At 36.3% G+C, this 22466-nt stretch overlaps 1 protein-coding gene across 4 annotated transcripts in view; it reads left to right on the forward strand.

Moving 5' to 3' along the window:
• rapgef6 (Rap guanine nucleotide exchange factor (GEF) 6) overlaps positions 1-22466 on the forward strand; it is a 130669-nt gene that overhangs the window by 55617 nt on the left and 52586 nt on the right. For 3 of the 4 annotated variants that reach the window (XM_073824732.1, XM_073824731.1, XM_073824733.1), the window contains exons 7-8: positions 18989-19117; positions 21885-22062. In XM_073824732.1, the coding sequence (XP_073680833.1) occupies positions 18989-19117; positions 21885-22062 (307 nt within the window). Of the gene's footprint in view, positions 1-5751; positions 6214-18988; positions 19118-21884; positions 22063-22466 lie in introns of those variants that run through there. The other variant, XM_073824734.1, reaches the window with a different exon arrangement.

Genomic DNA, 22466 nt, shown 5'->3' on the forward strand with positions numbered 1-22466 from the left:
AATTATAAAATTATAGTCGTTCAAAAGTCTGAAATCAAAATAGTTTTAAAAAGTCTCTTATGCTTATCAAGGCTGCGTTTGTTTGATAAAAAATACAGAAAAAATAGTAATATTGCAAGATATTATTGGAAATTAAAATAACAGATTTTTATTTTAATATATTTTAAATTGCAATTTATTCCTGTGGTGCAAAGCTGAATTTTTTCAGCATCATTACTTCAGTATTTAGTGTTGTGGTCCTTCAGAAATCATTCTAATATGCTGACTTATTATTAATGTTGGAATAAATTGTGCAGCTTAATATTTTTGGAACATGTGATACTTTTTCAGGATTCTTTGATGAATAAAATGAAGCTTTTATTCAGCAAGGATGAGTTAGATTGATGAAGAGTGATAAAGACTTTTATTTTTAGAAAACATTTCTGTTATTAATAAATGCTGTTCTTTTTAACTTTATTCATCCATAAATCATAAAAAAATCACAAGTTCTAAAAAAAATATGAACTGTTTCAAAACACAGATAATAAATCAGCAAATTGGAATGATTTCTGAAGGATCATGTTGCACTGAAGACTGCAGTAATGATGCTGAAAAATCAGCTTTGCATCACATAAATAAATTACATTTTAAAATATATTAAAATATAAAGCCAATATTTTAAATTGCAATAATATTTCACAATTCTACATTTTTTTCTGTATTTTTTATCAAATAAATGCATTCTTTGTGAGCAAAAGAGACTTCCTTAAAAAAAAAACATTTGAAATCTTACTGTTCAAAAAATGTTCTATTTTAATATACTTTAAACTGGAATTTATTCCTGTGGTCAAAGCTAAATTTTCAGCATCATTACTGCAGTCTTCAGTGTCACATGATCCTTCAGAAATCATTCTAATATGCTGATTTATTATCAATGTTGCAAACATTGATAACAATGCTTTTTCAGGATTCTTTGATATGAAGATTTATATTTAGAATAAATGCTGTTCTTTTTACGGTTTTATTCGTTAAAAACAAAAAAAGTATCACAGGTTCCAAAAAATATGAATATTGATAATAAATCGGCATATTAGAATGATTTCTGAAGACTCACGTGACACTGAAGACTGCAGTAATGATGCTGAAAAATCAGCTTTTTAAAATATATATTAAAATATAAAGCCAATATTTTAAATTGCGATAATATTTCACAATTGTGACCCTGGACCACAAAACCAGTCATAAGGTTAAATTTTACAAAACTGAGATGTATACATCATATGGAAGCCCAATAAATAAGCTTTCTATTGATGTATGGTTTGTCAGGATAGGACAATATTTGTCCGAGATACATCTGTTTGAAAATCTGAAATCTGAGGGTGCAAAAAAATCTAAATACTGAGAAAATCACCTTTAAAGTTGTCCAAATTAAGTTCTTAACAATGCATATTACTAATCAAAATTTACATTTTGATATATTTATAGTAGGAATTTTACAAAAAATCTTCATGGAACATGATCTTTACTTAATTTCCTAATGATTTTTGGCATAAAAGAAAAATCTACAATTTTGACCCATACAATGTATTTTTGGCTATTGCTACAAATATACCCCAGCGACTTAAGACTGGTTTTGTGGTCCAGGGTCACAATTTTACCTTTTTTCTGTATTTTTGATCAAATAAATGCAGCCTTGATGAGCAGAAGAGACATTGATAAAGCCTTAATTGTGACAAGCTTCTTTCCTTATGAAGCACATGCACTGAACAGACTCACAGCGCATGCTCATGAAACACTTTATCAATATGCTAATAACCAAGAGAGAGCTTTGAACCAGTTTCTGCTCACAACTATAAAGCATTGTAATGGCATTTTCCACTTTTAGCGCTCTGGTTTATGGAATCTCAATGCAATTATAAACCGCTTGTCGATGCATCAGTGGGTATTTTCAGCTGCAGTGCAGGAGCGCCGCTTTTCATGTACATGTGACTCTGTGCAGATTAGATTCCACAAACGCTCTGATCTGCCAGAACAAGCAGGTTTTAATATCCTTGTATCAGAGGCGGCCCGCGGCTTTCCTTCTGTGTAATGAAGTCAGAGCGACCTTAAACTGTCAAGCAGTGCTCGTCTTGTTTTCTGCGTCTGTGCTTGAGAATCGGTATTGTAGCACTTGTCTGGAAGCCTCACATGGACGCTCTGTGAGGGAGCATCTCTGCGGCTGCTGTTTGCGCTGGAGGTCTAAATTTAGAGGATGACATCATCCAGCTCGGCCTCATGGGCCGCTTCATATTTTCATCCACTTACGGCAGAGGAGATCTCTCATGATGGATGGTTTTCACTCTGCTGTGTGTGCTTCAGATCTGAGCATGCTCCACAGGAAGCGTGCGTGTGCGAAGAGCTGGAAGAATAGCAGGAAGGGAAGTGTGAACCCTGCAGACGGTAACTCCCTAGTAGTGGACACTATGTAGATGGCAAAAATGGATTTTCCCTGAAACACAAACAGACAATTTGTTTTTGGAGAAACTGACAGTGATTAAGTCATCATATCAGTTGTCCATACAATGACATTTAAGTAATTGATTAAAATTGTTTTTTTTTTTTATTAATATATTTTAATCTGGTTTACAAAACCAGTTGTTAAATTTGACTACTCTCATAAACTCTCATGAATACCAAGGATGTTAAAAATAAATCAAATGTAAAAAAGAAAATTCTAACCAACAGCTCATTCTCTTTGGTGGCACTGTTATTGTTATTATTATTAATATTATTATAAATATATATGAATATAAAAATTATTATTATCATCAATGAAAGCATTATTATTATTAATACTAATACTACTACTAATAATTATTTTATTTGTAATAATAAAAAATTAATTAACTAATTAATTAATTAAATCATGATTGATTCTACATTTATAAAAAAGAATGTGGGAGCAATGCACTTGTATGCAAACATCTTTATTTATTTTTATTTTTTTATTTTATTTTAATGTAATTGTTAGTTTAATTATTTAAAGATTATTTAAGATTAGGAGCACATGTGCAAATGCTAATCTAGCTGGGAACTAATTCCAGGCGCTGCGTGATATTACTGCTCCTGCTTCGGCCATATTACGGCAGCAAACTTCCTTGACTATTACGCCGGAATGCGAGTGTAGTTCCTAATCTTATCGGCCTAGAAAATTGCAGCTTTACATTTTCCACCGGTATTAGTACACGATATAACTACAGAAGAGTCAAGTTTTAAATAGGATAAATATGGAAACTTATTGGTCATTTTTAAACAATGCTACTGGTCTAATAGGATTCAATGATCTATGCTAAGCTATGCTAAAAGTGATATCGCCAGAACAGGAGAACGGCTGAATGGATTTCAAAACGGTAAAACTCAACTTATTAACTCGGGGGGAGTTGGAGAATGAGCCTATTTCCAAAAAAAAGTGGAGTGTTCCTTCAAGGTATTGTGCGGGTGGTCTGATTCCCACCAGCTTGTCACTTCCACTCTTCTGAAAGCTGCAGAGACAGTGAGAGCCGTGGGCATACAGACGCCCCTTCCCTCAGTGCGCTCTCATTAGTTAGTAGCACAGACGCATTAATCAGCCGCGAGACGCCGCTGTCCTCCGGCACTGATGCGCTGTGTGTCTTAATGCTCCGTGCGCACCAGTCAAGGCTTCTGAACCAACAACCATGACACTCAACCTCTTACATACTCTCTCAGACAGGAAGTACATCCTGTCTGTTGTCTGTTTACGCTCTCTACAGCTGCACCGCAGGTCTGTTCAAGTGCTCAGTAAACATGGCTAAAGCAGGTTTGCAGTGAGTGGACTTAAAGGGATAGTTCACTCAAAAATGTAAATTCTGTCATCATTTACTTAACTTCAAAGCTGTATGAGTTTCTTACTTTTGTTTAGCACAAAAGAAGATATTTTGAGGAATGTTCGTAAACAAACGCTTGATGGTAGCCATTGACTTCCATAGTATGGAAAAAAATTACTGTTTAAAATAACTGTTTTCTATTTGAATATATTTTAAAATGTAATTTATTCCTTTGATCAAAGCTAAATTTTCAGCATCACTACTCCAGTCTTCAGTGTCACATGATCCTTCAGAAATCATTTTAATATGCTGATTTGCTGTTCAAGAAACATTTAAAAAATTATAAAATATAAAAATTATTACTATTATTGTTTTTATTCTAATTATTAACAAATTGACACTATACCATTCAAAAGCTTGATACATTTATTTAGCAAGATGATAAAGACATTTATAATGTTGCAAAAGATTTCTATTTCTGATAAATGCCATTCTTATGAACTTTCTATTAATCAAAGAAACCTGAAAAAAATTCTACTTCGCTGTTTTCAACGTAATAAAAATAATGTTTTTTTGAGCAGCAAATCAGAATATTAGAATGATTTCATCATGTGACTAAAGTCACTGAAAAATTCAACTTTGATCACAGGAATAAATTGCATTTTAAAATATATTCAAATAGAAAACATTTTTTTTTAAATAGTAAAAATATCTCAAAATATTTAAAACCCCTTGCTGCCATTGGTCAGACAAACAGATAGTTCTGCCTTAAGCACACCTCATTGGTTGAGACAGTAATACTGTGTCAGGCTGGTTAAGGTGTTTGATTACTTTTTTAAATTTAATTCTTATTGTGGAAGTTAATCACACAGATTTTTCTACACACGTTACATAAAAATCTCAAAATGCAACGCATTGTTCTGCCAAGTTGATTTGTCTAATATTTTGGGGAACCTTTAAACCACCTGAATATTATATAATTGCATGTATTATAATGTAGTAGCAATTTGTTTCTCTTTCTCTCTCTCTTTTTTATTAATATGGTAAATATGCTTTTCATGTCTAATCTGAAGAAATGATTATATGTATTGCATCTAAAAACAATTGTTATTACATAGATGTGGAAAACATTAACTCAAGGTATGTTGCTTTGATCATGTTTGCAAACAGATTCCAAGTGAACTCCACCACCACTGCATTGCATGCCATTTCTGTGTGCGCTTACTGTTCCTGTTTGAATGCAGGTACATGTTAAGCATTCATGTCAAATAAATGCAATAGCACACAGCCATAAAAACCCTGCAGAAAAGCCATCTTGGGGTTCCGCTCTCAAGTATTCCCCGTGCATGCTGCCTCTCTGATCTGTGCCTTAAGCCAACCAGACTGTGGGATGCGAAGCCGCTCAGAGGCAGCGCCTCTCTCACTCCTCGGGAAGCTCCATGTGCTGCGCTCTCATTGGCTGCCTTTGAAAGAGATGATGTCATGCTTTAGCTTCTGAGGCGAGCAGGCATGGGATTCAGACGCACTTCCCATTGCATCTTCAGAGAAGCACCAAAAGCTTCAGTGTGAAGCGACAGTGTTTTTAATGCAGAAATGCACCTTTGTCACGCTCACAAAACAGCGGTGCGCGTGCAAAAGGAATACATTAGCGTAACGAGCGGATTTCTCCATCCGTCTCTCCCGGCGGTGATTTATGCACCCCGTCATTTGTCATTTATGAACTGTGTTTGCGCACAGTGGAGTTTACAGAAGACGCTAGCTGTTTCCTGATCAATAAAGATGCTCGCGTTCCCTCTCCTCTCCTCCGCGCAGCCAATCGCTCTAATGCAGTCCCCCCGTCCCACCCCACCCCTCCCAGCACAGGTGATGTCATGCTTTTCTGCCGGGCTTCTCTCCGTGCCTCTCACTTCTAGACGCTCCGTCTTCAGTGGCAGAGTGTCCAATCGATGGACGTGTCTCGAGGGAGAGTCTCCGGCCGGCGATGCGCTCTCGGAGGCTGGATGAAGCAGCGGGACGAGCCCCAGAGCCGGATTCTGCTGTTCTCCCCAGAAAGCGTCTGCATTGGGTGCAGCGCGGGACCGCAAGGGTGCAGACGTGTGCATAGAGTTTTCTGGACTCCTGGAGTTGTGCTCATGTGAAGAGGAAGTTTGTGGAACGCTGATGGCTCTGGATGGGGTTCTGTAAGTGTGTGCAGAAAAAAATCCTGGCTGATCCCTGATGACACGGATACTGCGTGATTCACTCGTTCTTTAACATCACTGTGACCTCCAGGTCGAGTGTTTATTCATTTGGATCCTCAGTGGAACTTGCTCTTGCTTTTCTCTTTCGCTGGAAAGTTTCCCTCTGTTATTCGGAAATGGCTTTCCTCGTCCGTTGCTATGCCAACTGCTTGCAGCCGTGGTCCTCCAAAGTAAGTGATGTCATTATTGTGGTGTGTGTCGATTGCGTGCGTTTGTGCTTTACTGTGGATGTGCATGCGGTTTTCCTTTCTTTCTTCATGCATCTAATGCTAGAGACAGTGGAAAGCATCTGAAAGATTATTTTGAACTGAATGCATCTAATTTTCAGGAATATCTTCCATGCAGTAAAAAATCAGAATGGAGCGCATGGCACAGTTTCTGACCATCAGTCAAACGTTTGTCTGTAAGTGTGCCATTTCTGAGTGTTTCCCAAGCACTCTCCATCTGCCATTGTTCAGTCAAACTGATAGTCCCGCCCCAAACTCGTGTGATTGGGCCGCTAGAACAAACAAAACGATGTTTTGAAAGCGTTGCAAATTTTTAGCATTTCACTCATCAAAAAGTCAAGCTCACAGTAACTCAACTTTAAACTATCCGAACGTCATGCAAAGCACACATTCAATAAGAGAAACACTGGATTTGATTGGATGGTGAAAGGTGGGCGTGTCACACAGGAGTTGGAGTCTTTATAGTGAATGATTATGAAGAATAACATGCAAAGTCAGATGCGATTACGCTCTGATGGGTTTATAGAGGAACTTTCTTTTCTCTGAGATTCTGGGCTTCCTCTCTTCTCGAAATTCTGTTTCAACAGTCAAGTCCAGAATTTACCAACACGTCTGAGCTGCTGTTGCTGGACATATGTAGTCGCTTCAATGATGATTTATGACAGGAACCCGCTCTCGTCCTGATGCTGCTACAGTGCAGCTCAAGACATCGTACTAGACGTGAATGGAGTGTGACAGACGTGTCTGCCTGGTGTTTGTCTTCATTATGAAGCTCACAGGCACCTGTGCACATTCACACTTCACTCTAGTGTTACTCATTCACTAACACTGCAAGTACTGAGGCTGTTTTATGTGGTTTACGCGTTTGGTAGACTAGATCTAAAAAGAAAACTTATATCATCTACTTGCCCTTGCATTGTCAGAACGAATCAACATGCGTGCTTCTTTGATGCACAGATGGAGTTTAAGAGAATATGGGTGAATGACAGTCTTTTTCAAAAGTTTTCTGCCATTTTGTGATTGTGGAACACAACACAATATCAACAAAATGACACATTTTTATTGCACTAATAACTAATTAGCATTTAAAATAATCATGAAAAAATACCCTAGTGAAAAATAAATATACTAAAATGCATTTAAAATAAAAAAAAATTGTGCTTAGTATACTACAAATATATTTACATATTATATACTTAAAAATACCCTGCACTTGTACTTTTATTATACTGGACTGGTATATTTAAAGTTAAATCGGAACAACTAATTTTGTATTTAATGCACTTTAATTGTGCGGAATTAGTGCTGAAGTGCGACTAAAGATATACTTAAGCATATTTGATTGTGCAATATTTTAGACTTAATATTAAGAAAAGTGTATTGTGCACAAGTAGTACTCTAAATAATCTAAATGTTTGATACAATTTTTATATCAAGCCTTGAGCAATATATCAGTAAATGTGTTATTAGACTTGAACTATACTTAGAATAAAATAAATGCATTTTAAATCTATAACCTTTTTACTTTGGTGCTCAAAGTTACTGAGACATTTGCAAAAAAATTTTAAAAACATGTTTTTCATTCCACTGTGCTAATGTTTTTCTTTATGAACACACACTAGACAAGTATCTTTGACCATTGCGTTCATGCTTTAAAAAACATTCCAATTCTTCTAAAAACACAACGCTCCGTACTTGTTTCGAATGACATGTGGCTGTCAAATAAACACAGTCTTTTATGACTTTAATGAGTGTAAACAGTTGGAAAGAATCGGATATATGTCATTAGATTCGTGCATTAGATTAGAACAGAAATAACTATGTAAATATACAATTCTAAAGTCATAATATGATAAATGTGGTATCCAAATAAAAACAATCCACAAAATCCTGCCGCACATAGGTGAAATCCTGGTGGGACTGTAATACAGTGAAAGTCTCTGGAGACTTACATTGACAATCTGACTAACATCTATTACACGGAGGATTTACGAGTTTGAACAACACAAGGCTTGGGTGAACTGTGATCCATTTAAGTTAAGTAGTTCAAAGGTCACGTTATTTTCTAGGCCTCATAATACAATGTCACTGTAGCATCCCAGTTCCTTACAGTTCATCATAATATGAGTTTGCATCATATATTTATCTTTTTTTCAATTTGTTTCTGTTTGAATGCTCTACTCAAACATACATTTCTTTCCCTCTCCATTCGTGATTTACCGTTGATGTTTAGCAGCCTCATAACGTTGCAGTGATCCGAGCTCGGCTCGTGGCCTGCTGTGAAATGTCCGAGCTGGAAGATCTCCATCATTCATAATTCAGGAGCCGATAATTGGCCTTCAGCTTTGTGTCTCGGCTGCACTCTCCGGCTCCATTAATGTCCCGGGGTCTGGCCATCTTTGAACTTGGCAGCCATCCGCCTGGCAGTGTTATTAGAGGCCTTCTGAAAGCTATTTTCCCCTCTATGCTGTCCATGGACGAATATCAGTGTTTTAGTTCTCGGATGTCAGGAGCTTTCACGTCCCTTCTTAAGAAAACTAATATCGGTCTGCACTGATAATAAATGTTCTTTATTGGCATCGATGGTTCCATGAAAACCTTTAACATCTATGGAAACTTGGACATTGCACAAAATGGTTCTTCTGTTGCATTGCTGTGAAAGAAGCTTCATTATTAAGAGTATAGATGAATGCTGGACAGGACGGGGCTGTGATTTTTTTGCCATGCAGATATCGTGTTCAGACTCACTTTAAACCCTGCAGTTTTTGTTCTATGTGCAAAAAGACTTGGTAGATCTTTGTTATGGGGTACATTCAGATATGTTTGCATGCATCAGAAAAAAATGATCAAGTTAAGTTGAAAGAGGTTGTATGGACCTTGACTAATCTGTTATATGTTGAAATAATTGTAGAAGCGTTCCAGAAATGCAGTACAGTGCATGTCACATCTTGTTTTTTTTAAGAGTCTTGCGCCATGAGCTTTGCATTATAAAAACACTGTCCGAATAAAAACAGTTCTGGCTCCAGATACAAAAGGCTACATCATGTCAGTATTTTTGATTAAAAAATGCATGCAAACAAGTGTTATTTTAGCATTATTTATAGTTACTATACAGTTACTATATACATTTACATGCATCTAGCAGACACTTTTATCCAGAGCGACTTGCAATGCATTTGATCAGTTCTATTTGTATGTTTTCTGTTAGTTTTCATAGTTTAGTTTTTGTTTGATTTCACATAGTTTTATTATTTTCAAGTCTTAAAAAATGTAAAAATAAGTTAAGGTTTATTATCATATTTTAGTTTAGTCTACTTACAAGAATGTTTTTCATAGTTTTAGTTGCCTGTAATATCTGATATTGTCAGGTGACTGCAGAGTAAAGATATAAATCTGTGTCGTCACTCATACATGACTTAACAGAAATATCATCCGCCTAGTACTTCACACATTAGTTTAGCCTCTGAGTCAGTCGTGATATATGAATCCATCATCGCAGGTCTTGATCTGATCCACTTCTCTACGTGCATCATTTCTTAACATTTACCTAACCTAATGGTAAAATTTTTAGAGACTCTGACTTTTGTTTTTGTTGTGTTTGGACAATGGTCACGCTTTCACTCATAGATTTACTTTCAGTCAGCAGATCTGGTGAGTAACAGGAACTGGAGGTAAGCTGCTCTCTCAAAGTGCAGCATTTGCCTTGACTCATAATTTAACGATGGAAAGGAACGTGTTGAGACTAATGCTGAGTGTATTGATCCTGATCGCCTAACCTTCCTGTCCACATGACACCCTAAACCTCCCAGGATAGAGAAGCTAAAAGCTCTCGGCATCTGTTTGGATAATATTCAGATGGTAAGAGCACATCTTTTATTCGAAAGAAAGATTACGTCGCCATTCGTCTGCCACCTTTTGCTTGCTCTTTGAAATGGCTCCACAAGTAAAGACTGATGTCTGTATAGTTGTGCTTTTATGACTGAATCTAGGAGTTTATAATCAGTGCAACAAGGCAAACTGTGAAACCAATTGCAGACAAAAGACCTGTTCTCATTAATACCATGGGTTTCTCTAGATTACAGGCCGTATGTAAAGGTTATAGAGGCTTAAAACAGCAGGGACATTATTTATCCTTGCTCATTATAATGTTGCACCATCCAGTTAAACATCGGCCTCGTGTTTCCATCAATACATGGTTTTTATTCATCCATAGGAGGACAGTGCTCCCTTTATGAAGCCTCCCTTTTGGACACATGCTGTGTGCGTTAGGATGCATCTGTCATTTCCATCCTGATTCATTAGCTTTTGATCTTCCTATACTTGTTGTGTGAAGGCAGATGGGATCAGATCAGCCGTAATCGTGCCATGAGTGTGTGACGTCATGCAGTTGATTGTGAGTTCAGGTTGAAGGTCTGACATTGAGTGTGTCTTTGTAAGGAAGAGCCTTGGCTTTGCTTGTGGAGTGTAAGGACAGGGCAGGGTGCCATATGGCTGCTCTGTGCTCACATGGTGTAGGTTGGCACCTTGTTTGGCCCTGGATAGCACTGACTTAAATACAAACGTGCCATCTGTTTGTCTGTCTCTTTGTCTGTCTCTCTGTCTGTGGTCTGTCTGTCCATGCTAAACGTTCTAGCATGATGAGTTGCTAAAGGTGGTTGCTCGAGCATTGCGAGGTTACTAAGACGTTTAAGTTGTTTTACTGTGTTGCTATTAGGGCTGCATTCTTTGGGGAAAAAATCTTTAAAAAAAATGCTATTTAAAATGCTGTTTAATTTAAAAAGTTCTAGGTTTGCTGTGCTGGTTTTCTTGTATAGTTGTTGTTGTTAGGGGTTCAAGCATGTAGTGCTGAAACCCTATTGTAATTGTTAGAAGGGCTAAAGATCAGCTATCTCCATACAAAACTGATCGAAAAACTGAATGCAAAACTGATGCAGACCAAACGGTAATTCATAGACACTTGAAACTTAAAGGGATGGTAGTACTCACACCATCTACAACGTCACCAAAGCTTGCCCCAATTGGCCTGATGGAGGCGCTACAGCAATCAAAAGTACGAAATCGCTCAAAGATTTTCAGGTATTTTACATTTTTTGAAAAACTTACTTTTGCGGACTAGTCCTAGTTTTTGTTGCCCAAGTGGAACCAAACAAGTGCAGGATGATTCTCTGGAGAGTGAATATCAGTAATTATCAAAGAAAAATGTGAACTTTCGACTCTCCATCGCAAAGTGACGCCAAAACATTTGAAAGGGGGAGGGCCATTTTTACTAAAACACTATAATATTTTTGAAGAGAATGTTCATCTTCGCCAAACTCACAACGCATATGTAAGAGCTGAATCTGAGGTCTCCTGAAAAAAGGTTGAGGATCTGCTATAAAGAAAAAAAAAAATCTAAACGGCCATAATTATACAACTGTTTGTCCTATCGATGTGAAAATTGGTATCTACGGTCTTGGTCCAAAGTGCCATAAGCAACTATAAGGACATTTGTGCATCTCAAAAAACATGGCTGCTATAGGCAGATGAACTTTGAGCATCTATTAGACCAGGTTAACGGACACCTACTGAAATGAAACTAGGGCCTGTTTGACTTGAGGCCCTAAAGGTCGAAATCAATGATTGTATATTGCACATTTGTTTTCACATATACACACAATATTCGTATAATATGATAGACCTCTTCGTTCCGAACAACTTTGCAAATAGAACCACTGCTGTTAATCAGACTGTTTGTTAAATGATTTAGAAAATGTGAAAAACCTACTTTTCCAAACTAGTCCTAGGTTTTTCACTTAATCTGGATAAAAACACTGCAGTGCATTTCTCTGGACTCTATAGGTCAATTATTATCAAAGAATGTTAAAATTGACCCTTTGGGAAGCTATACTTGGGTTGTTTAGAAAGGTGGCCTGTTCAAGTCTACTCAAAAGTCTATAAAGCCTAAATGAAAACTCAAAGCTTCACAAAACCTGGTGAGCACATGCGATAGGTGATTCTAAACAAGCGTGCCAAGATTTGGAGAGATCGGACCTCGAGATGTGTCACTATCAAAGCCATAAATGTTAAAAAACACTAAATTTCTATGACATATTACCTGTATTTGTCAAAAATACTTTTTTAAATAATTGATGTTAGTTGGTTACAGGCTTACTAAATAATATGTAGGCCTAATGTCTTTTTTCATAAGTGCTTAAATCACTTGAATCCTGGTAATCGCTGCTTGCAGCTATATTATTATTATTACTAAATAAAATCATTTTCAAATAAGAAACATTACTAGTGCAATATTTGATTGTAAGATAAATAAAAAAAATACTGCAAAGCGCGAAACATCAGTTTTAACTTGAAGTAGTGAAACATTTATTATTTGACAGACAAAAGACCTGTTCTCATTCAGAACGTGGGTTTCTCTAGATTACAGGCCGTATGTAAAGTTTATACAGCTGTTTTCTGATAGAAATGTTAATATCTACTGAAATATGCAGTTATAAAAACTATTTGACTTCCTAAATTTTGCGTGATTCATTTAAAAGATATATGTAATTCCTAACTGAATGTGACTGAATGTGAAATACTGAACAAATAATAGTGAATGTGTGCATATTTTAGAATATTATTTGCAAAAAGTTCAAAATGATTATTTCCTAGAATTTCCTTCAGCATTCTATTTCTTTATACTTTTTAAAAAAGACAAGAAAGATCCCCCACTGACATGGTTATGGCATTTAAAACCATCAAGCGTTTATTTTGATGGAAAATAAAAAGCAGGGAGCCCTTAAAGGGATATCTCACCCAAAAATGACAATTCTGTCAGACCTGTTTCCTTATTCCACTGCAGATATTTTGAAGAATGTTGGTAACCAGTTTCTGCTCCCTGTTGACTTCCGTAGTATTTGTTTTCGTTCTATGTAAGTCAATGTAGACCAGCTGCTGTTTGGTGCATCTGATCACTTAGTAAAGTAGCAGCGCATTCTCCTCATGATTGATGTCTATGGTAATACTGTGTTTGGGGGTGCGTGTGTTGGTTTAGGGAGCTCAGTGTTGGTCTGGTTCACTCAGAGTTTAATGCGTGTGCTGCAGGGCTCTCCTCATGCACTACATTGATCATAGCTGCACGCTGCAAGGCTCATTTATGAGAGCGTGAATTAGTGCAGGAAGATGCGTCTAACGAGATTCAGCCTCCATTCACATGCAGCACTAATGCAGCTGGACATCAGGACAGCATATGGCACAGTTTGTGTCCGAGTCCTGCTGCATAATCTGATCCGAGATCCGCTTGTGTTCTCAGCACTACAGTGCTGATGTGATGTGTGTGTTAACGGAGCATGTCTGTGGGACGTGTTTGAGCTGCTGGAGATACTTAACATCTCATCCCCTAACGTGAATCGTTATTTAAAAGAGCACTTTATTAGCAACTGAGTTGATCATTAGTAGGGATGTTGATTTGCTGTGTTAATTTGGAGTGATTAATTATGGAAATAATAAAGTGTTAGAATGATTAACACAGATCTGTATGTCATTTTACATTCATGCAGTTGCTGATTCCAGAACTGACTGACTGCGTGATGCAGTCTGTAGAATGCAGTTGTAAGTCCTGAAATTCAAGATATGATGGCAAAAAATGCCCCTGTATGGGTTTGTCTTATATTATATATGACATAGTTTAGCAATATCACATGAACATGAAGGCTGTTTGTCCCAATTTCACAAACGAAAATAATGGCACTAGCTTTGTTTCTGAATGAATAAGCCGTTTAAACGAACCGATTGATATTTTTAAATTTTGAATATTCAATTAAAGGTTGTATCAGCGATTTCAAGCCTGAAACATAAAGTGTCAAATTCAGCTGACCTTTCTTCACGATCCGCTCGCTGCCTGCCCCATAAATCGACTGTAAAAAAAAAACGCGTCTCTCTGGTCAGCCTAGGGTCCGAGATATGCCAAAAAAACAATCGGTGCTACACTTTGACACTTTATGTTTCAGGCTTGAAATCGCTGTTACAACCTTTAAAAATAATAAAAAAGAATCGTTATTCATGCAATGTTAAATCTAATTTTTGTAACGTCCATTCAATGTTTTTCTCTTTTAATGGTTTGTGCACACCAAAAGCGAAGCGAATATTCACAGTTATTTGCTCTAGATTACTTGTGGGATGTTTTTCGTGTCACATGCGTGAATATAAACATTGTGTAATGCTCATCTCTATTTTCTGATAAAACCGGACATATCAAACTGGACGTGTCAGTAAGCTCATTGGTGACTGGCTTGTGCGATAACACATAATATAAATTTTCCGCTCGGGTTAAAAAGTGTAAATCGCGCGTTCACGGCAATCACATTCCCCAATTCATATCGTTCGCGTCTATTCGAGTCTTTGCATTGACTTTGTATGTAATCTAATTTAGAAAAATTCGTAAAATGGTTGTGTTGGTAGCCAAAATTGATGTGTAATTTAATTTGTTATTAATTAGATTAATTAATAGGCAATGCAATTATTACAAATAGATAATAATTACAAATTGTAATCACTTGACAGCCTTAATAGATAATAAATTCAATGCTTATAAGTCACTGTTAAATCAAAATGTGCTTTTTTTCAAAAATATCTTATAATTATCATATTTATTTAGCATCTTCTCAATCTTCGAGCGCCTGCAGGTGTATAAATGAACAGCTGCTATTCACACAGACTAACATAATTATAACACTCACACATGACACCTACCAAAAAACATAACATACTTTTACTTGCTGTAGTGCAGAGTGTGATGCACTACAACAAAAAGTGACATCTCAGTGCAAATAAAGTGGTAGAATATGAACAAAATATATAATAACCCATTAGTCTAATGGTAATTTACTAAGGAATAGTCATTTTCACTTTGTTAACTGTTATAGTGCCAACCTTTACCTGATATCCATAACATTTTGCTTGCTTGTTTAGAATCTTATGATACATTAGCTTGCTTGATCTTGTGAAGTTTTGGGTTTTGTTTCAGAATTTATAGGCTTTTTGTTGGACTAGTTATAGCTGTCCAAAACGCAAAAGTTTAACAAGTCTTTGCTAATTATTGGCCTATAGAGTCCAGAGAATTCTACTGAACTTTTTTATTGATAAGTGAAAAACCTAGGACTAGTTCACAAAAATAGTTTTTTCAAAAAATCCAAAATAGGCAAAAAATTTTGCTGTTGTTTTCAAAGCCAACACATGGTCTTTGCTATGCACTTGAACGGCTATAATAATCATCCACCCTGAATGATAACAATATACTGCGTTCAATGTGAATCAAACTGTTCAGAGATGCTGAAAACCCGGGATCATGACCCACTTGTGTGTAAATGAACACAGTGCTTCATTACATTGCAGCTGGTTGCTATTTGTATGAACACTAAGCACATAACGCATTTTTGATAGGTGCTTTGTCAAATTTGGTCACAGAACACAATGATAGAGACCTATGATGTTTTTATGAGATCTGTACAAATATTTTCGGTTCACTCATGGGAAACCAGTGTTTTCGTCAACGATGACGATGACGAAATCATTTCGTTGACGCCACTTTTTTTCATGACGATAACGAGACGATGACGAGATAAAAAGTGCTCTTTGATGACTAAAACATGACGAGACGTGTGTGAGTTTTCGTTGACGAGACGAGAATAGACGAAAATGTTAGTGGGTGGTCCGTCAGACGTTTAAAATGCATGACATTTCCGCTTATTGTGCATGCCAATTAAAACTTAAAAAGTATCTGACGCTATGGCAAGCCATTTTAGCATTAAATACTCTTTGCCGTACTAGTATGGCAAGCCGTTTTAGCATTCCATCCTTGTTTGTCTTTTATGATCTAAAACATTCCTTCATTATTGTAATTATTGGTGAAAATAGTCGATCCGGAAGCTCACATTGTGTTGAACTATAGATCTGCTATTTTCAGAACTTATAAGTGACACTACCCAACAGCAAAATACTTACTGACCTACATTAATTTGTTAAAAGACTACTTTTTTCCCTTTTTTTGACTAAAACTAGACTAAAACCTTTTTGACTTTTCGTCGACTAAAACTAGACTAAAACCTTTTTTACTTTTCGTCGACTAAAATTGGACTAAAACTATCACATTTAGAAGTGACTAAAATTTGACTAAAACTAAGAAGCATTTTAGTCCAAAAGACTAAGACTAAATCTAAGATGGTTGTCAAAAACAACACTGTGGGAAACACTGATTCATGTACATGTGAACTTTATTTACACTTTAATTCAGGAAATGCAGCTTGACATTTCCGCTTTCAAACTCTCTGTCTGCTGTTTTAACCTTTATACTGTTTTATTAAGGCCAGTATTTGCCCTGGATTTTGTTTTCACCTGCATTTTTCCTTTTATGAGGGCATTTTTTAATCTTATCAAATGGTAGAAAACACAGAGTGCATCACACACAAGTCTGAGCGCAGGGCCGTGTTGTCCTGTTGATATGGTGGTCAGTCTGAATGTTGTCTCGTCTAGACGTGAGCGTGTTGGGATGCATGAATAATTCAATTGAGTTCCCACAAGGACATCGTTTCTTAGTGTCCCTGAGTTACATCCCATAAAACCTCCTCATAAAACATCACCGCTTTCTTAATTAGCTGCAGTATAAGAACCTTTCAGTATTACAGTGAGGCTCAAACACAGCTCAAACACATGAATACCGTGTATTTCCATCCAGGTGAGCGTGCAAGCACGTTTCTGAATGTGTGTGAATCCTGGCGTATGGATGATGTAGGGCAGGAGGCAGCTTGCATTCATATTTAATCTCCCAGCATCATTAATTGAGGCGCAGGGGAGAGACCCTCGTGTGAGTGAGCACAGTACGACTGCAGCAATTAGCAGAGCCTCTCGTTTGCCCTTATGCCACAGTTACGAACCACGGATGCCCTTTACACAGCTGTCCGGCTCATTCACAGGATGAAAGGCCTGACGCACCAGCGCTCTCATCAACAGGCGCTCTGTTTTCAGCTCTCTTGATCAACTACGTGATGATTTTACATGCAAAAATGTAAGAAAGGATGATAAATATTTGCATTCTTAACACAACCTAGAGTTTGTGGGCAGAGCAGTACACATCACAAGTGCTCAGACTTGTTTATGGCACTCGTTTACTTCATCCAAGCCCTTTCCGCTCTTTTGCGTGATGCTTCTCTCCTCTGCTAAAGATGGAAAGTGCTAAAAGAGCTTCAGATGATGTGGTTATTTTAACAACAGCAGCAGAAACACTGCATAAATTATTTTTTATCTGTCTTACATTACAGTTCAACTCTGACAGTTCAAATAAACCAGGTTTGTGACTAGAAGATTTTTCATTTACATATGTGACCCTGGTGCTTGGGGTATATTTGAAGCAATAGCCAAAAATTCATTGTATGGGTCAAAATTAATGATCTTTCTTTTATGCCAAAAATCATTAGGACATTAAGTAAATATCATGTTCTATGAAGATATTTAGTAAATTTTCTACCATAAATATATCAAAACTTAACTTTTGATTTGTAATATGCATTGCTAAGAACTTAATTTGGACAACGTTAAAGGCAGTTTTCTCAATATTTAGATTTTTTTGCCCCCATAGTTTGAAGATTTTCAAATAGTTGTATCTCCACTAAATAGTGTCCTATCCTAACACCATACATCAATGGAAAGCTTATTTATTTAGCGTTCAAATGATGTATAGATCTCAATTAAAAAAAATGACACTTATGACTGGTTTTGTGGTCCAGGGTCACATATAGTACGATTAAAGAGCATTTCATAATAAACTGTTATAATTGGGAAAATTATTTGTAGATAGCCAGGAAAGACAAATAATTATTTTTTTTGGTTATGTACATTGTTTGGTTGCTTGATGCTTATTTTAAGCAAAATATAAAAACGAAGATTTCAAGAGGAAAACCTTGAAGCCCTATACAGTTGTTAGTCACATGGGTATCTAAATGTAAAAATAATAATATCCTGATAAATCGTCTGATCTTACCTTTTAAAAGTCTTATTTAATTGGGCTCAACTGATGAAACATCAGTTGCTTTGGCCTTCGGGGTCCGATATCCTCATCTTTGATGACTATTTTAACTGTTTAGGATTTTTTTCTTTTGCAAAGCTCTGCTGCTGCCCAGATATTTGGCCAGAAATTTATAACTGCTCCTCAACAGTGTTGCCCAGACCACTGCTGGGGAGAAAATGTACAGACCGGACCTCATGAATTAAGAACAACGGGCTGTTGAATTCTTAGAAATAGAAATACATTTTAATAAATAATAATAATAATCTGTCGTTTATATCCTATTGTTTACTGTATTTATTAGTTTGGCCAGTGGTGTTGTGGGTTTTGGTTATTTTGCTGTTTTAGGCTGTAAGGACCTTTGAAATGACTGAAATCATGTGGCGAAGTGATATAGACATGTGATGAGGTCCAGAGCTGCCTGGAACTACATTCGCTGTGCGTTTTCCTGAAAATAATTCAGAAATAAATCAAATTCAAGAATTCAACGGTCCGTAGTATAAACTGTAATTAAATACCCCGCTTTATAGTATTCCTTCTCAGTCTAAACTGGCCTTTAGAGTTGTTTTAAAGTCTGCATGTTTTTCTCACTCACTTTCAGAGGCGGACAGGTCGCTCATGAGCTGCATTATAAATGATGTCCTCAGTTCAACATTTCTCATTTCCTGTCTCCTGTCTGAACAGCTTCCTGGTGACCTCAGCAAGATGCACCTGACAGACCACCCCCACCAGCAGATGCACATGCCGCCCAGCCAATCAGGATGCAGCATCGCCAGCGACTCGGGGAGCAGCAGCCTATCAGACATCTACCAGGTACGGCCGCTTCATCACCTGAAGAGCTCTCAGTGCTGGTTTTGGTTCCTCTTTGACTTCCTCAGTGATCTGTGACTTTTATGTCTCTCCTGTCTCTATAGCAGCTCTGCTATCTGCCTTCATACATATTTTTCAACCAGTGATCATAAATTAGTGACTCATCTCATTACTCAGTTATACAACATAGATGAAGAATAAATAGCTTATATAAACAGGGTTCGTACAAGGTGCTTGGAGTACTTAAATTTAACTTTTTGCAATTTAAGGCCTGGAAAACACTTGAAAATAGCAGTATTTCTGAAGAGGAACTTGAAAAGTACATGAATTATTGAAAGACAATTTATCAATGAAATAAGTGCTTCATTTTTTCAATAAGCTCATTCAAGAGTGATTTCATGAATCTTTTTTCTGATTTCTTTTTTCTTAAACAGTAGAAAACGTCAAACCATCAAGGCAGTACAGTTACAAAAACAAAACAAAGATAAAAGAAAGAATGTATACGGGTCAAAGACGTTAAGATGTCTATGTCAAAAGAAATTGACAAAAGTGATTTTATGTCCATAGAAAGCACATTAAGATTTCAGATAATTTTTTGGAGAATAAAATGTCAAAATTTGGTTGAAATAATGTTACATTGTCATTCAGTGTAACACAATATTTATGTAGAAATTCTATCAACGTGCTTATTCTGACTTGTACATATTTAAATATATAAAAGAACAAGGGGGGGGGGGGGGAGTTAAGTTTTGTTTTTTAAATTAATAAAAAATTCTTACTGACAAATGGGCAAAACCTAGTTTAGTTGCACATTTTAAAAATGTTAGGTTTTGGGGTGAAAGTAATTAATCTAATAATATGTAATAATTTGTATTTTGTTGTAAATATGCCTGACAAGATTTATACACTGAATGACACTGAAACGTCTGTAAATTAGGGAAAAATTTATGATATTTATTTTTTGCTCAGAAAAACAAAAACAAAAATGCAATTAAATTAAACTGAAAAATAAAAAAAAATGTTGGTAAAAACAACAACAATTTAAAGCAGTATTACACTTTTTATGCTTAAACCCTTTTTTTATGCTTAAACATCTTTGGCCCATACACAAATACAAATCCCTTAAGAAAATTAAACATGGTTTTACTATAGTAAAAGTGTAGTGTACTTTGTAATATTTCAGTAGTGATACTTTGTGTGTACTTCACTTTATTTTTGCAATTTTTATTAGTAAATTTGTATTTATCCATTCAACTTTTGTAGAATTTGAAAGATAAGACATGATAAGTGAGATCTCTGATTGAAGTCCTTAAAAAATCAAATAAGGAGGGCTTAAATAATCTTTGAAAGTTCTGTAATTTCATTTTACAGTATCTGTACGAACCCTGTATAAAGGTTTGAGTTTTGGTCAATGCTGATATGTGATGTATGATCGGGGTGCTGTGGTCATATATAAAAAACATACAGTCTAAGGATGATATTAATTTAACATTAGTTCGACACAGTGTTCTTTCAAAAACAGTACAAATGTGAAAACATGCTTTGACAAGCAGTAGATTTTAATTCTGCATGCGTGCACCCAATGATATCCCAAAATCTGATTCATCAGCAGAACCAATTTGTGTTCCATTTGATGGATGATTGTCAATTCACAGTTCAGTTTGATGCACAATGCTGAATTCACAAATCAATACTCACATAATACGAAACTAAGTGTTCAAGTGGAAAGAACTGTACCTTTTAATAAAGTACACAATGACGCATTAGATTTTCACAGACAAGAGAATGAGAAATAGTCATAATTCTGCTTATCTGAAAATATTGAATAATGTCAGACACATGCACATTCACTGATTAATTTTTTTAATACATTTTAATGCAGGCTATTGTTTAAGGCGAGACACTGCAGGTGAATAGGGTAAAAAATGTACTAATAGTTAATCGCCTTACTCAGTTCATTGATTACATTGATAATTGCAAAGTATATCTGAACAAATCCCTCTGTAAAAACCTTCAGGATATAGACAGGAATAAAAATGTAAAGTTTGGTGTGTGTAAGTGCTACTGTAGTGGAGATTTATGGCTCAGTGTTGGAGAAAAAACAGTTTTTGCCTGCAGTGTCTCCCCTTATTTACAGGTGAAATCAGATATTTGGCAGCACCGACAAAATCAGATGATTGCATTGTGTTCACAAATCAGATCTGTCTGGATTCTCACAGTAAATAAGAGTTTAATGATTTGTATGATTAAATATGAACCAGATGATTATTAAAAGTGAAGGTGCATTAGGAGTGTGTTGACTCCCTCTGGTGTTCAGATATTTTGCTGGTCAGACAAAACAATGAGAGATTTGGAAAAAAACTGTTCTGTCTGTGTTATATATCACATTGTTCACACGCATTGTTACACTGCTGACTATTCATGGGTTTTTCATACTATTCATAGACTATTCAAACACATGACAGCTCAGCGCTCTGAGATGCAGTTTGCTCTGAATGTCACTGATATTAATAACTGCAGCGCTGCACTTGCGGTCATGACAGGAAAGCATGTAAACGTAACGCTGGAGCTGATATTTGCATCCAGAGCTTGAATCAGTCAATCTTGTGCAGGTTTCTCAAAAGTCCCTTCTTAGCTGAGATTACATTGACATTAATGACAAAGGAAGTGCTGAATAGCAGCGAAAGCGGGAGTCCGATGGGACACAAGCCTTGTGATTTCCTTTCTTAAAGCTGAGCAGCCTCAATCAATGCTGTTTGTTCCTCCACAGGCCACAGAGAGCGAGGTAGGTGACGTAGATCTATCCGGTCTCCCTGAAGCTGCTGTGGACTCTGAGGAAGAGGAGGAGGATGAAGATATCGAGCGCTCCTCGGAGGCCCTTCTGGGCAGAGATCTGGTGCGAGAGTGTCTAGAGAAGGATGCGGTGGATCGGACCGATGACGACATCGGTAAAGCTCTTAGTTGTTGAGGAAAGAAAACAGACAACAGGGTTTCTGCAGGTTTTTAAAAAGTCTTAAGCTGATATTCAGTTTAAATTCACTGTCCCACAATTTAAGGCCTAAAAAGGTCTTAAACCAGAGCAGAAAGTCTCAAATTGATAGTGGCATTAAATGTTACATGCTTTGCTAAAAAAATACTTTAAATCAATATCTTCTTCAGTATTTTTGCATCCTAAAATAGAGATACATTTGGCAAACTTGAGATATACTTGGCAAAATGAAGACCTGAATATGAATATATATATATATTTACACTACCAGTCAAAAGTTTGGACACACTTGACTTAATTTTTTTTATTATTTAATTTAATTTTTTTGGTCAGATATGAATTGTTTAAAAAAACTACAATATA

Source organism: Garra rufa, chromosome 19 (assembly GCF_049309525.1).
Source record: "Garra rufa chromosome 19, GarRuf1.0, whole genome shotgun sequence".
In the NCBI taxonomy this organism is placed as follows: Eukaryota; Metazoa; Chordata; class Actinopteri; order Cypriniformes; family Cyprinidae; genus Garra; species Garra rufa.